Source organism: Poecilia formosa, unplaced genomic scaffold (genome assembly GCF_000485575.1).
Source record: "Poecilia formosa unplaced genomic scaffold, Poecilia_formosa-5.1.2 Scaffold71, whole genome shotgun sequence".
NCBI lineage: Eukaryota > Metazoa > Chordata > Actinopteri > Cyprinodontiformes > Poeciliidae > Poecilia > Poecilia formosa.
Window position 1 is genome coordinate 1,963,000 of NW_006800010.1, and position 14,646 is coordinate 1,977,645.

The 14,646-nt window shown below is 41.1% G+C and overlaps 1 protein-coding gene across 3 annotated transcripts in view; it reads right to left on the reverse strand.

The window, feature by feature from the left end:
• Window positions 1-14,646, reverse strand: part of ptprn2 (protein tyrosine phosphatase receptor type N2) — a 152,518-nt gene that overhangs the window by 98,946 nt on the left and 38,926 nt on the right. For 2 of the 3 annotated variants that reach the window (XM_016673188.1, XM_016673189.1), the window contains 6 exons: window positions 14,172-14,416; window positions 11,435-11,882; window positions 10,813-11,108; window positions 10,567-10,611; window positions 9,748-10,172; window positions 4,752-4,838 (listed from right to left, as the gene is read on the reverse strand). In XM_016673188.1, the coding sequence (XP_016528674.1) occupies window positions 4,752-4,838; window positions 9,748-10,172; window positions 10,567-10,611; window positions 10,813-11,108; window positions 11,435-11,882; window positions 14,172-14,416 (1,546 nt within the window). Of the gene's footprint in view, window positions 1-4,751; window positions 4,839-9,747; window positions 10,173-10,566; window positions 10,612-10,811; window positions 11,109-11,434; window positions 11,883-14,171; window positions 14,417-14,646 lie in introns of all 3 variants that reach the window. The other variant, XM_007555631.2, reaches the window with a different exon arrangement.

The following is a 14,646-nucleotide window of genomic DNA, read 5'->3' on the forward strand; positions in this document are numbered from 1 at the left end:
CACTAACAAAAATACATACAATTACATATTAAAATACAAAGATGTGTGTGTGTGTGTGTGTGTGTGTGTGTGTGTGTGTGTGTGCGTGTGTGTGTGTGTGTGACATAATTAGCCTTATGGATGGGGAGGCTGAGGCAAAAAGTATTGTAGAACTGCTGAGCGCCAACAGGTGTTCTTCAAGACAAATAAATGCAACAATTAAGAGCAAATTTGAAATATAAGCTTCAATTTTGGGTTTCAAATGTTTGCACATCACCTGAGCCTCACCCGTCATGAAACCTCAGTGGTCATCACTGCATTTTAGGCACTTTTATTAACTGCATTGTGAAACACTCCCTCTGAACCAAAGTTTTGTTGTTGTTGTTTTTTTTGGCAAAAATCCATATTTTTCTTAAGACTGGTTGTTCATGTAAACCAAATTTAGCGCAGTGTAAACTCTTTACATCATTTAGCCTTTTAATTGTCAACTCAAACAGTTCTGCACAAAGAGAGACCAGAGTTGGAAGCAGTTTTCTGACAGTTCCCAGTGATCCTAACCATCATCATCATCATCATCATCATCATCATCATCATCATCATCATCATCATCATTTCCTGCCATGCTTTATTCCACTCTGTCCTCATAATCTTTTAGATTTGTTTTGCATTGATACTTGCTGATGGGATAGATAAGCAAGGTATTAATTTCCAATATCTGCCAACTGATTAACATTTTTCTTTGATACATTTAATTATTAATAGTCTCTGTTTGACCTGATAAGAGTTTATCTCAAGACAAGAAGAAAGGAGAAATAAGTTAGTGTTTAACGGTGTTCTGTGGTCGTAGCAGTTGAATGTATCATGCCATCTTAAAGCAACAATTCTCACTAAATTCATTTGAATATAAATGAAATGTAAGATAAATCTGGAAACTCTTCCTGCTCACACATCCTAAATCTTCCCAAGGTAGATCTGCCCCTGCCATCTACTTCAGTTAACATACTGCCATCTGATAGCAGCTCTGCAGTACCCCACTCAGACAGCTTATAAAAAAAGACGTGAGAACGTATTAAATGTACTAATCTAGACTGATTGAAACAGGACACAGATGTCTGCTTTCATAACGTTTATCGAAGGCCGACCTACGCATCGCTCACTATTCAAACCAGATAACGCTGCACATATGAAACTATATTTAACTATATTTAACTGATATACAACATTGTTGCGCTTTGGTTGTAAAGAAGTTGTGACCGATCTATGCGAGTCTCATTTTTCTACCTGCCTCAGTCCTTCGGCATGCCGTCGTATGAGCTCTGTAACGTCCTGAAAAGCGCATGTACGTTTTTAGTACACTGCACTGCCAGCCTGTGCGGCATAAAGGGAGATTCATCAGACTGCCGGAGAGCTGTGACCCAGACCCACTCGCCATCAGTCTGCCCGCTACAGACGCAGCTCCACTGGTCCAGCCAGGAGCGATGTGTGAGCCAATACCTCTCAACAGATGGACCCGACCATGCAACAATGCATTTATGAACATGATTATACACATGCTCGGGCACAGGCAGGAGGGAAAACACACTGCTCTGAAAAGAAATATGCCCTTCCCTCCCCCCACAACAGCACCTTCACCTGGGCTTCAGTTTGCTCTTGTAAATGTCAATGTTTCCACAATCTTTACCCCTGCCTCAATTCTCCCTGGCCAAAGATGCCCTGACTGAGATCGCAATGCATCTCAAATTGAATTGACTTTCTTTTTTCTTTTTCTTTTCCTTCTCAAGCCCACACCACACCAATATTATTTAAATATACCAAGGGGGGGAAACACTGCTACAGTCGGGAGATGAAGCTGAGATGGATAAGTTATCTGGAGGAATTTACCCTGCCCCTTTTGTTACTGAATGTGTGAGCCTGGACTTCATTTTAGCTCTACTGGTGGGACATGATGAGTGTCTGTGTCTTTCACAGACTGTGTGTGTGTGAGCACATATTTGTGAGTGTGTGTCCAACTCCCCCTAGTGTTGTTGAGAAGTAAAACACTTACATCATCTGGAAAAAGATCCATCAACATCAAGAACTTGGGTTTAAAGGAAATGTTTCATACTTGATAACTGTGGTGGTGAGAACCACCGCATAAAGTTCTTACACAGTCTGGAAAAGTATGGAAGTGGAATATTTCAAACTTTATTTACTCCCTTCCTTGCCTAAAAATCTATCCTTCCTCTCTTCATCTTTCCTTCCCTCCTTCCTGTTTTCTTTCCTTTCCCTCTCTATTTAGTCCATCCTCTCTCTTCATTCCTTGTGTTGTTCTTTCTAGTCTCTGGTATTTGCAGGATCCTTATTTAATTCCTCTAGGATTCAAAGATTGCCATAGAGGACAGAAGTTCTCACCCTGGAAATTTGAATCTGGAAAAGTGTCAAGTTTTTTTTTTTTTTTTTTTTTTTTTTCAAAGTGACAATAAAATTGCTTAATCTGAAGAAAGTTTTTTTTTACATGAAAAACATGCAGCAACTGTGAACTTAAGTGTGCCCGAAATTTAAACTCCAAAAGAAAACCTCACACATTTCAACCCTCTGCTCTGAAAATCCTGTCCCTTTGGTCATATTTGAGTGTTTCTTTTCATTTGTCAGGACTCATCAGAGCTTCTGAAAGTGAGAACCTCCACCCTCCAAACAAAGCAGGGCGGCGCGCTCTGACCCGGCTCTCTTTCTCCCAGCCGGCGCATATTCAGGCAGCAGCTTTCAAACGCTCACCTGTCGCATGCTCTCTAAAAAGGTGCACAAAAAAAAAGCTCACGTCATGTCCTTCGCCTCGGCTGTTTCTAAACGAATGTGCTTCCATTGCTTTGTAAAAATGAAAAAGGACGGCGGTAAACAAGCCAAACAAAAAGGGAACATTTTCTCTATTTGCCTTCGGAACAGAAAAGAGTAAATTTGAGGTGCAAAGACACAGAAGAATCTTTATTTGAGGCTGTTTTTTACACCGATTTCACAGCAAAACAGCAACATAATGCAGCAAAGTTCCTTTAGAAATCCTGTACTAAAAAGTAACATATTCCATTCAGCAGTGGATGTACGGGAAAAAAAAAAACATTACTCATTTGGTTATTTTATAACTAGAATGTCTGTTGTGTAATTAAGGAAACGCTACAATATGCATTCTGATTAGGACTTATTTTGACACTGTATTGCCAAAGTATTGAATAACTACTATAAATAATTCAGTATGAATCATTTGGAGCTATCCATTCTCTCAGCTAATAAATATCCTGTGGTGATTGCTTAATGCAGTCCTCAGGTTTTGGTCAGGAATTTAACTCCATATATAAGGTACATGATAAGAGTCTGGGTTATCTCTCCAATCTTTAAAAGAAAATGGAATAGTATGTCAATTTCATCTATCTTATTCCACATGTTCTTTACAAGGAACCTGTTTTTTTTTTACATGTTAAGATAGCCGGGGGACCTTTTCTGTTAAATTTCCATGTTCTCCTGCAGATTTTTGGCTTTTTTCCTCAACTTCTCCAGTATCTCTCAGCAGCTAAAGATAATAAACAGTCTTCTTGTGTAAGTGTTTGTGTAAATGGTTGTTGTGTTGTCTTGGCGTTGCGTTTGCCTGATTTAATGTCGGACAGTTGTCCTTTCACAGTCTCTAGAGGTAATGCCTTAACAGTACGAAAAACAGCTGTTAGTTTTCAGATGTTTAAAAGAACTTTGGCATAAATTACTTTTAATGCAGGAACCGTATCTTTGATTAAGTGGTTTTCTCTCATTTACATGTGAGAAGTTCGCCACTGCGCTCTCTTAATAAGAGTTCGGTTCAATAATGCCTCAGACCTTTCATTAGCATCAAGAAAGAAGGCATTAATCATGTCGCGTGTCAAGACTTGATTCCATGTGATGCGAAATGACAGGTGTATTAACAAAAATTAACAAAACCGCTGCAGCAATGTTACACGTCCCAGTGTTTTGGCTCAGCAGCACCAAATGTGGAGGTTGAATTGAAAATCCGAATGCCTCTGCAGCTGGCGCCGACGTTAAGGTCACCGTGTTTTTTTATTTAGGAAGCGTTATGCAAGCCAGAATATTCTTCATCTTGTGTTGGAGTGTTTGGCACGAACGCTGCAGTCGTCTGGCTTTGTTGTTCTCATGCTGCAGGTGTTATTGAGCCACGCAGACTTCACTTCTCCCTGCCGGAGCGTTTCAAAAGGCTCGTCAGATCTCAGACGAACACGTCTCCTCTGCCTCCTACGCAATCTGACACCGAGCGGGCAGAAGAACCACGTTAAAAACACAAATCAGTCCAGGTTCAAGGACAGTTTGCGCGCTCATTAATACATTAACCGCCTCCTCATGGAGTCCTTTTCTCTGGATCCACCGCTACTTCCAGTTTCTCTTTTTGCCTTTAACTAAAAAAAAAAAAGAAAATGGTTGACGGCTGCACTGCTATTTTTTGACAAGAGGTGCTGTGGCAGTGTCACAGAGCTGTTTTTAATACAGCAGAGACATCAGTGTGGGTCTAGAGGTAATTAGGCCTGATTTCTCTGGCTGCATGAAGTCAAACACCCCAAAAGGTCAGAAAAACAGCAAACGTCAACAGTCTCCTGCACTTTTCTGTTTTTGCATAAACAATCCTTTCAGGGAATGGGGAGGGGGGTAAAAAAAAGCGTCACCCTGTTCACCTAAACTCAAAGACTCCAATGCCAAATGTTTCAAATGCTTCAAATATAATTTATAATTCTACTGCATGGTAGACCAGTCTTTGCACATACGAGAGCTGCGTGAGGTCTGCGGTGTGGAGGCTCAGCCTCTGGGTCAGCCGGTCCATCAGGTCCGAGGCCCGGTCATTGGTGAGGGAGCTGGAAGAGACACCCAAACATTAAGGTGTTAAAATGCTGGTTTTCCAAGAAAATGCTTTCACATTTAATTCCCGCCAACGGGTCATTGCACACAAGCAGAATGCCATGCTTGTCTGAGTGGATGTAGTGCAAAAAACAAAAAAAAACACAAAAAGAGAGAGAGAGAGAACATTGCAGACAATCACAAATAAAAACACACACAAAGCACTGTGTCGAGGGAAAAGGGATCAGCTGCCTCTCCGGGCTTGCTAAATCACCTGCTTTTTTTTTTCCACCAATGAAACAAACAATAAGGTGCAAATGGAACCTGCATGAGGTGTAATGGCTGCATCATACAGACACTCCTTTCTCTCTCCTCCTTCTCTCATCTTTCTCCTTCCTTCCGCATTGAAGTTTTCGCCGATCCCGCACGCGCTTTGCCCTCGCAAAAAAATAAATTAAATAAAATGCGCAACGCAAACACGCCGGGGCCACGCACGCGCCTCCACGTTGAGATGGGAATAATAAGGTGCAAATGAAATCGAGGTGAAGTGTAATGGTGGTCTGATAAAGCCATGCCTCATCTCAGCTCAGTCCACGGCTGCTTTCTCACTCAGGGAGGAAATAGACCAAACAAAGGCAATCTGCCGGACGCCGAGCTTCGTACGCGGGAGATGAGAAGTGCATCCTCACAAGCGCCATCAGAAAAGCTACCTTTTTTTTTTTTTCCTGATGGCTTAACCAGGAATCACTGGGAATTGCTGCCAGGTGACTGCAAGGTGACATGCAGCAAGAGGTCATGGATCGCGCTGAGACAATCTTTTAAAATTTTGTTTCCATTCCATATAATGGAGAAATGTGAAATAAGCAGGGAAACAATTTCATGGAGGCCTGGGCATTGAGTGCAAGACCATTTACTGCATACAGTTCCTTTCAAAAATCTGTGCAGACCACTGAACTTTTTTTTTCACACCACAACCCTCAAAGTGTTTTATTGGGATTTCAGAAGAAAGATCAACATAAAGTAGCATGGTGTGCATTTTGTGTTTAGCTCCCTGTATCGGTACTTTTTAGCATCAATGTTTGCTCGTCAGCACGTCTTTTAGGGTTTTGTTTTGTTTTGTTTTTTTTAACCAGCTGGAGTCAGAAAGTTTGTAAAATATATATATATATTTTTTGCTTAATGGCTGAAACTCAGTCAGATTGGACAGACAGCATACGTCTTGCTGCAGATCTTTAATCAGTCTGGGCTTTGACTGGACCATACCTACACATGAATTTGCCTTGATCCTAACCATGCAATTGGAGCTCTGGCTGTATGTTTTATCATCACGCTGGAAGGTGAACCTTCAACCTACACTCAAGTCCTTTGCATCCTCTGTGAAGTTTTCTTTCAGGATTCCCCTGAAGTTAGGGCCATCCATCTTCCCGTTGACTCCCAATAGCTTTTCTGCTCCTGATCGAGAAAAGTCTATGATATTGTCATCACCATGTGTGAGGATGATTTATTAGCAAAAAAAAAACAAAAAATGTATTCCACTTCACAATTATGTGCTACTTTGTCTTGGTCTAACATATGAAATATAAAAAGATAATGATTTAATATGAAACAAATAGGTGTCAGGTGTCTGAATACTTTTTGCAAAGAATTGTGTGTGGTACATCTTTATCCAAGTCAGATTATCCTCGTACATTAGTGCTTGGTCTGCATTTGCACCTCAGCCACATTTTCTAACAGATGTAACAGTGTGCTGTGCCTAAGTGGCTGGTTTTCTGTGCACTTAAGTGGGTGCAAAGTTCTTTCTTCTGCAATTTTTGTGGAGTTTTAGAAGTTAAAGCTCCACCAAAGCAATTCCAGACACGTTCCCCACCCATCTGCGGTAATTCGAGCAACTGGAGAGCTTCAGGAGTGACTTGGTTGTTGATGCTAGCACTTTTCCCCCTTGGGGTTTTCTTTCTCATTCTCCTGAATCCATACCTTTCCCACCTCCGTCTCACCTCCCCAAAGCATACACACATACCACCCCAAAGCTGCCGCCGCCGCCGCCTCCTCCTTCTTCTCCTACATCTCACCCCCCACCACTTCTCTACAACCAGAGCAATGTCAGATGCTGTTGGATAAGCAGCTCTGTGTGGCCTCACGGCATGTGAAGAAGGGGATAACAACTGTGCAGCCATGATGTCTGGAGCAAATGCAGAGACACCTTCATAGGTCTACCGTGGGTGTCCGCTGAGTGGACAGTGAAGAAAGGAGGAAGGTGACCCGCTTCTTTCCTAATATATACCGTATGTAATCTGCCACTTCTATTTGCACAGCAACAACGACCGGACCCATATCGGACCTTTACGAGGCTGCGTTTTGTTGATCAGGTGAAGGACAACCCACTGACACCAGCCTTGATAACGCTATAAAGAGATTTGAGAGAGTGCCAGGGGCAAAGACAGAGTCGATAGAAACTTATCTCTGTTGAGACGGAGCCGAGCCAGAGGTAAGAGAGAAAGGGAGGCAGAAACTTGGCTCCCCTTCCCCACAAAGTATCATCATTAAGGCTGTAATGCTGCACAGTAATGCTCTCACACTGAGGGATTTATCATCTCCGCTATTGTAATCAGGTACAGCACACACAAAAGAGTCTAACCCACAGCGTCCCTTTTCCATAAAGATGGGAATATGTAGGTGGCTTTGACAGAAACTCAGCTTTTAAAGGCTGTGTCAGTAAGCGAACAAAGCAGGCATATGCTTGGTGCAAAAGTGAGAGTACTTGAAACAAATCCATTAGTATGTCAGAAGCAAAACACTGCCTTACAAAGAAGACTTGGACTACTCCATCAAGTCGGGTAGCATTAAGAGTAAAAGGACGTTTACATTTGATGGTGCTGCCTGTATGCTTTTGTACAAAATCTGATTTAATGTGTATGAAACGCATCGAGAGGAAATGTGCAGCAAATGCGGTCACAAACCAATGCCCAAGTTATTCTGCCATCTCAAGGACAGCTGTCACTTTTATGAAAAAAGTTCTTTTATTGTAACACTTTCACTTCCAAAATTAACTGTAGCACTGACTGCAAAGTGTTACAGTTAACACAAAGCGAAGAGTGGTTGTTTCTTTAAATCTACGCTTTCGGCAATCCAAATTTGGCATTTTTAGTGAATGAAGCGATAGACAAACATGATGTTACTTCACGTTATTGGTAAGTTTACCAAAACTGGATCCAAATGCAGAAGCAACATGTGCACAATTAGCCAAAACAGTAATGTTTGTAAAATGTTTAAAAAGCATAAAGACAACTTTACCCCAGATTTGAACAGCACTGCAATGTTACAAATGAAACAGAATATTCAAAGCTTTCCCAGGGACAGAGAGAGAGATCCTCTGGGTGCATCAAAAGGCAGTGAGCTCATTTTGGAGTGTAGTAGTTCTCCTCGGTTTAAAAATGCACACAATTTTCACAGAGAGAGCAGGGTGGCAGCTTATCAAGAGGCGCAGCTTGGATTTAAAGGTGGACAGGCCATTGTGTCCTCGTGTCAAGGCTTCAAACTCATCAAGTCCACAAGGACCGCCAGTCCTCAAAGTAAGGTATTGTAACACTCGTACCTGCAATGCACAACGTGAACCATCACTCCTGAAAATCCTATCATGCGGTTGCACTGATCAGTCTGTGCTCCACATCCCAATAAACACTCCACAGCACTGAGATGTCTTCCACTAGAAATCAGTACTGATGCCCCCGATGGAATAAAGCTGGAGGAAGTTTTAAGTTTTGAGAAGTTTAGAGATGAGAACAGCAAAAAAAAAAAAAGAAGAAACTTCTAAGTGGGTAATAGTGTTGAATATTGATTATATTGCAGATGGACTAAAACCCCTTACGTCCAAACACAAATAGACTGGACTAATAAAATTGTAGCATCGTTATTTTCTTTATGCAGAAATATGACCTTTTCACCTTTTCTGTGATCCGGGCATATTTAAATGGTTGCAAATATCTTGGAGACTGCATGTTGGTCTTAATCAAGTGTAAATGGGGGTCATAGTAACAGCCTGTTTCAACCAGTTACTCTTGGTAAACTGTTCATTAGCAACTCTTAATTAGCAGAGGTTCTTCGCTAGTATATGCATATCATGATGTGAAAAATGCAGAGTTATGGATCTATAATGCGGCAGTGATGTGCAAAAGTCAAGTCAAGTTGCACCAGACTTTCTTGTAATCATTTAAGTTGTCTTGATTGTCTACTAACATTCTAAGAGTTTTAAAAGTTTTTTTTAATAATTATTATATTATTTTAGCTGCTTTTTCATTTTACCTGGCCCTTTTATGATTTATATTCTTAGGCAAGTCTCTTTATTCCAACTTATGAATCATTTAGATATAAAAAAAAAGCTCCTGAATATAAGAGATGAACCACGGACATGTCAGTAGTTCAATCTATCAAAAAACTCAATTTTAAAGAGGATCCTTATGTACCAGCAGTCTGGCATCAATGTGTAGCTAAAACACTGAAAAACGTACTGCAGATGAATCAAATGATTCAAATGAATCAGATGAATCAGATGAAGGATGATGCATCACCAAAACCTTATTTTATAAGACATACTGCATAACAAGACGTCATGGTCAGGTACAAGAACAGACAGAAAATGAGTGGAAAAAAAAAAAAAAATCTCAAGCCAAGAAAATCTGTAAAAGATCTCTAGAAATACCACAAAACTACAAATCAAGACCTCATTTTACAAGAACGCAAGAAAATCTGAATTATTGGAAGCAAAGAAATTAGTGACGACTTCACATTTTTGCACTCGCAACTCATCAGTGCAAACAAAACTGCTCAGTTATAATCCAATTCGATAGAAATTTAATAAATTAGTAATCTTAAAATAGCAGGATGTGTAGCCTAAAAGCAACATTCTCAATTGCATCATCAAAAACTCACTCTGAGTTGGTGATGATGTAGCCAAAGTGTCTGTCCTTCCCTCTGCTAGAAAACTCCTTCACTCCCACGTGGACCAGCTGGGTTTTAATCTTCACGTCCTTCTTCTGCGCCTCCTCTGGCTGCGCAGCCCCGTCGGGGGGCTGGTCCGCCTGCATCCACCTCTGGATCTCAGAGTCCACCCTCCCATCGGGTGCCTCTGCTCCGCCAGTCAGCCGCAGGGTGGACCCTTCCTTTGCCGGGACGATCACGATCTTCTCCTCTGAGCGGTAGGGGGCAGGAACTTGACCCTGCTTCGTTATGCTGTGGACGCTCTCCAGTCCAACCATTTTCTGGAGAGGAGCTGGCGGCCTGCTCTTGACCCCAGGAGCACCGCCGAAGGGCTCCATGTTGAGGTAGTCTAGCAGCTTGGAAAATATGGCCCCATGCTGTTTGAGTAAGAACAATTTTAGTTTAGAAATCAAGAGGACATATGTTTTCTTTGTTTTTTTTATGAGTAAATTGAACAGAGCTAGTTATTAAAAAGGACACATTTATGATACATCTTTCACCTTTTCTGAGAGTTTGGAAGAATATTTTTTTTCCCTTACAAATAATAACGGCCACATTAATTAGTTTCTCTTGTTTGTTGATGAAAATGCTGCAGACAAATCTGAGATTGTGCAGGGTTACGTTGTCTTTCAAATTCAAACTACGCCTATTCAAATCCTCCTTTCAAAGCAGCAGGAACAAGTAAATAAAACTGTATCTTGGTCACGTCTCATTAAAAAAAAATATATATATATATATATTTGTTTTGCAGCAGAGTAATTTATAATTCACCTTGTCAGTGGACTCTTTTTCTGCAACGTCTATTTGTTGGCCTGGAAAGAAACATAATGTATGTGAGAACATTGTACAGAAACAAGGTTCCTCCTTTGTTTAGCAGAGGAAAAACAAGTTTGACAGAAATATGAACGAGTGAGAAAAGCATTTAGCAGAATTTCGTATGAGGATTACACAAACAAAAGCCAACAATGCCTTATACTTGCACATTATTATACATAATATTGTACGTGAACACCAACCTTGTTTTAATGTCAGAGTTTCCTTTGGGTTTGGATTCAGACCTTCATCTGATTTCAGATCCTGGTCTTGATTCAGAAGCATTCCTGCCGGCTTCTCCTGGTTAACCCTCATCTCCCCCCTGGGGTCATCACCAGCGCCAGGCACCGGCTCGACCCCATAAGTAAGCCGCTCCTCATCCACCTCCTGCAGAGCTCCTGTGATGACCTCAGCAAGATGGTCCAGATCTTTGCCCATCAAAGCCTCCATGTTAAGGCTGTGCCTCCCCAGCTGATTCACCGCATTGAGGATGAGATGATCTGGAAGAAAAACAGGAACAGAGAACAGATTATTTACAATTTCACTTTACAGTTGGGTTTCCATATACTACCAGAAACTCAAATGAATTTTATGAAGATTTTTTTTTTTCTAATTGACAAACGGTCAAAATTAAGACATACGGCTCAAGTGTATACATACATCCTCAGTGATATTCAGTTAAATGTCTCTTAGCATGCTGCGTCTCAACCACCCCATTAAAAAGCTCCTGGCATCATTTCAAATAGTGGGTTTCCTGTCACAAACCAAGTTCTAAGTATTGGAGTGTAAAATCTGCAAACAAAAGCTACAAAACAACTGCACCTACCATCCACGAGGCTATGGGGGTCTTTTGCAGGGAGCCGATTTGGGCCAGCTTTGAAGAGCAGTCTGTCAAGATTAGGCTTTGCCGTATTGGAGCCAAAAGCAATCTGTGGGTCTGCGTGATTGCTCTGAGTAGGCTGCAGGTAGCTGAGGTAGTGGAGTTTCCCCTTTGGCCAAACAGGCTCTCCACCAGCGATGCCCTGCTGAGTGCTTGACGCCCCGGGAAGGAGCTGCTGCAGATGGTTGGAGAGGAGCTTGCTCCTGTCAGGTTCATGGCTCGAGTAGGCTGTACTGAGCTTGGGGTGTCTGCCATCGCCACTCTTGGTAACGACTTTGGTAACTGGAGGCTGGCCAGCTCCTTTCTGGAGGCTGTAGATGGTGGTCTCCTTCCAGGTCTGCTTTGGCTTTGGCTGGCCGGGCTTTTTCAGAGCCTCGGGTGTGATATCTTCATTCTGCAACACATTGTCAGCCGTCAGCTTTAGAGTATGAGTAGTATTAGTATTTGTAGCACCATTTTCATGGATCCAGTGGAGGTTATGAACCAAAATTGTAGTCAAACTTATTAAAAACACAAATACTACCCAATTTCATCTTAATTTTTTTTCAGCAAAACTTAGAGGTAATAACTAACTGGGATTCAGTGTGTTGGAGGAGCTAGAATTTGTGATTGTTAGACAATATAAAGAAAAAAATCCTTTACTTTTTGAAGTATTTAAGGTATTGAGCTTTAGTATTAGAGTTACTTACAAAAAATCAGGGAAAATTCACTGTCCATACGGTTGTGTCATTTAGCATTGGATGTTAAATCTTTAAGTAATATACATACTTGTCATAATAAGATAAGATTTTGAAGTGTAGCATCAAATAGCGGTGGATAAAATAACACGCTAACATGTTACAATGCTAACAGCATCACATTCTGATTTCTGGAATATTGTAGACAGCATATTACAACATTAAGCTAAGAAACAAAATGTGTGAAATGATAGAGACAGCATGTCACAACAATGAACTAAGACTTTTATTGTAGCTAATGTAGACAACAGCACTTTAGCTAAAATGTTGACTTTGAAAACATCTGTATGTTATCAACAAATACTGCAAACCTAAAGTTTTCTTTTGCACTTTTATAGAAGGGATACTGTGGAAAAATTCACAGGACGCATTTTCAACCTGGCCTGGGCTCTTCCATAACCATTTGGCTCAACAAGAACATCAAATGAGCTGCAGCAGGGGTCAGAGCTGATGTGACAAGCTTCAGAATAAGAAGAGAAGCAACCTGCGCTCCACCAGACAGGACAGGATATGAATAGGGATTCTAGATCAAAGACAACTGCCCTTGGAAATTGCATTATGGAAATCCCAGATGAGATAGTGTCACTCAAAGAGTAATTTCATGCATTCCCACAACACACCAGAAACTTTAAAAGCATATCCTCCCAGTCTGAGAAGTAGCGACAATCCCTTATCGAAATGGGGAGGGGGGAGAATGATTTCAAAGTTACCCCTATGAGTTTATATTTCACACATGATGAAACATGGATTTGCATTACAATGCGCTGCTACGTACACAGACATTTAGAGGTCTTTTTAACCATTTGGCAATGAAGATGGAGTTGATACTGGCACCAAAGAGAGTGATTTTGTACTTTTTTTTCCCCCTTTTTTGTGATTCTGTCCTGTGAGAATGGCAAATCATTCTTTCCATCTGAGTCAGACGAGCCCACGCACACAGCATACAGTACATCTGATGCACTGAAAAGCATTATTATCCATGTCACTGCAACACTAATACTAGCTCTCTCCCCTGGTGCCATTTTCTGTCTTTCAAATGTATACAGAGAAAATGTCAGTCTTTCCGCTGCCAGCATACAGAGAGACCCATAATGGCATTAGCACAGCAAGACGGAGGTGCTCCGCCATTCATGCTAACCATGTTTGCCTCTTTCCATCACGCCGCACCACAAAGGATGCCGTTCCTTCTCCAAGAAAGGTCTTGAACTCTTCAACTTTGCATTATGGATGCAGTGACACAGCAGCAGGACGCAGCCCACATATAAGAGATTCCAGTCATATCTTGCACAAAGCGGGACGTCCACCCTAAATATTATAGTTGAATAATGTAAAGAGGTGATGGAGGACCTTTGTGTAAAAAGGGTCCCCGCTCAGTGGGAGAGAGAGAAACAAAAGCAAAGCGGGGACAAGAGGACAAATGCAAAAGACAATAAATGACTCCTCTGCACCAGGGATATGAAAGGAATATATCCTTTCTCACTATACCACCAAATGACTTTTTGTTTACACATTGCATTGAGTATGGAGATGTAAAGTCTTTTGCAAAAGTCTTTATATGTCACATTTAATAAAGAACCACATTTTGTCCCATTACAGATGCAAACGAATGCATTTTACAGGAGGTTTGTGGGACAGACGAGCACAAACTGGCATTTATTTGTAAAACTGAGGGAAATGATGCCTAGTTAATTTTTCTTTAGGATTAATAAAATATTTTTGAATTGAACTGAAAACTTGATTTACTTTATATGTCAAAACTTTTCACACTCAGTTTTCAATAAATGTATCAAAAAGGCGTATTGATGTAAAGACCTGATGGCACAGCTGTCACATTTTCATACCAAATCTCTTGTTTTAATTCTTAACTAGCTTTTTCATTTCTTTTTTTTTTTTTTTTTTACTGTTTGTTATTGGCATTCATTTCATTTACAGTACCGGAATCTCACCTGAATTACCGGTTGATTTTCTTGTTGCTTCGTGTCAGCGTCTGGCCTAAAGCCCAATCCCATCAAATACTGCTGAAGGTTTCTGCTCAGCTCCGCCTGAGTCGGCCTCAGCTTCCTGTTTCTGGAGCTGCTGTACGCCGTCAGCTGGCTCGGAGGGGGGCTCTGCTGGCGTAGAGGGATGTTCCTCAGTTTGGAGAGCTCTCTGGAGATAACCTGCTGAGTGATGTCGTCCCGCCACGTCAAACCTGGAAAGGGGTCAAGATGAAAACCGTTCGGTCCTTGGATTTTAGGTGTTCATTTCACCAGAACGTGAAATTAAAATAAAGAATAAAAAAAATTCATTTTCTTTTACTCTATTAAGCTACATAGAATAACTCCAAGCACTAGAACGTAATGTTGGACAGTCTTCTTGAAAAGAAAATGAAATAGCGGAATAGTGCTCCTATGGAAAAAAGGAGCAGAAGCAGAGCTGACT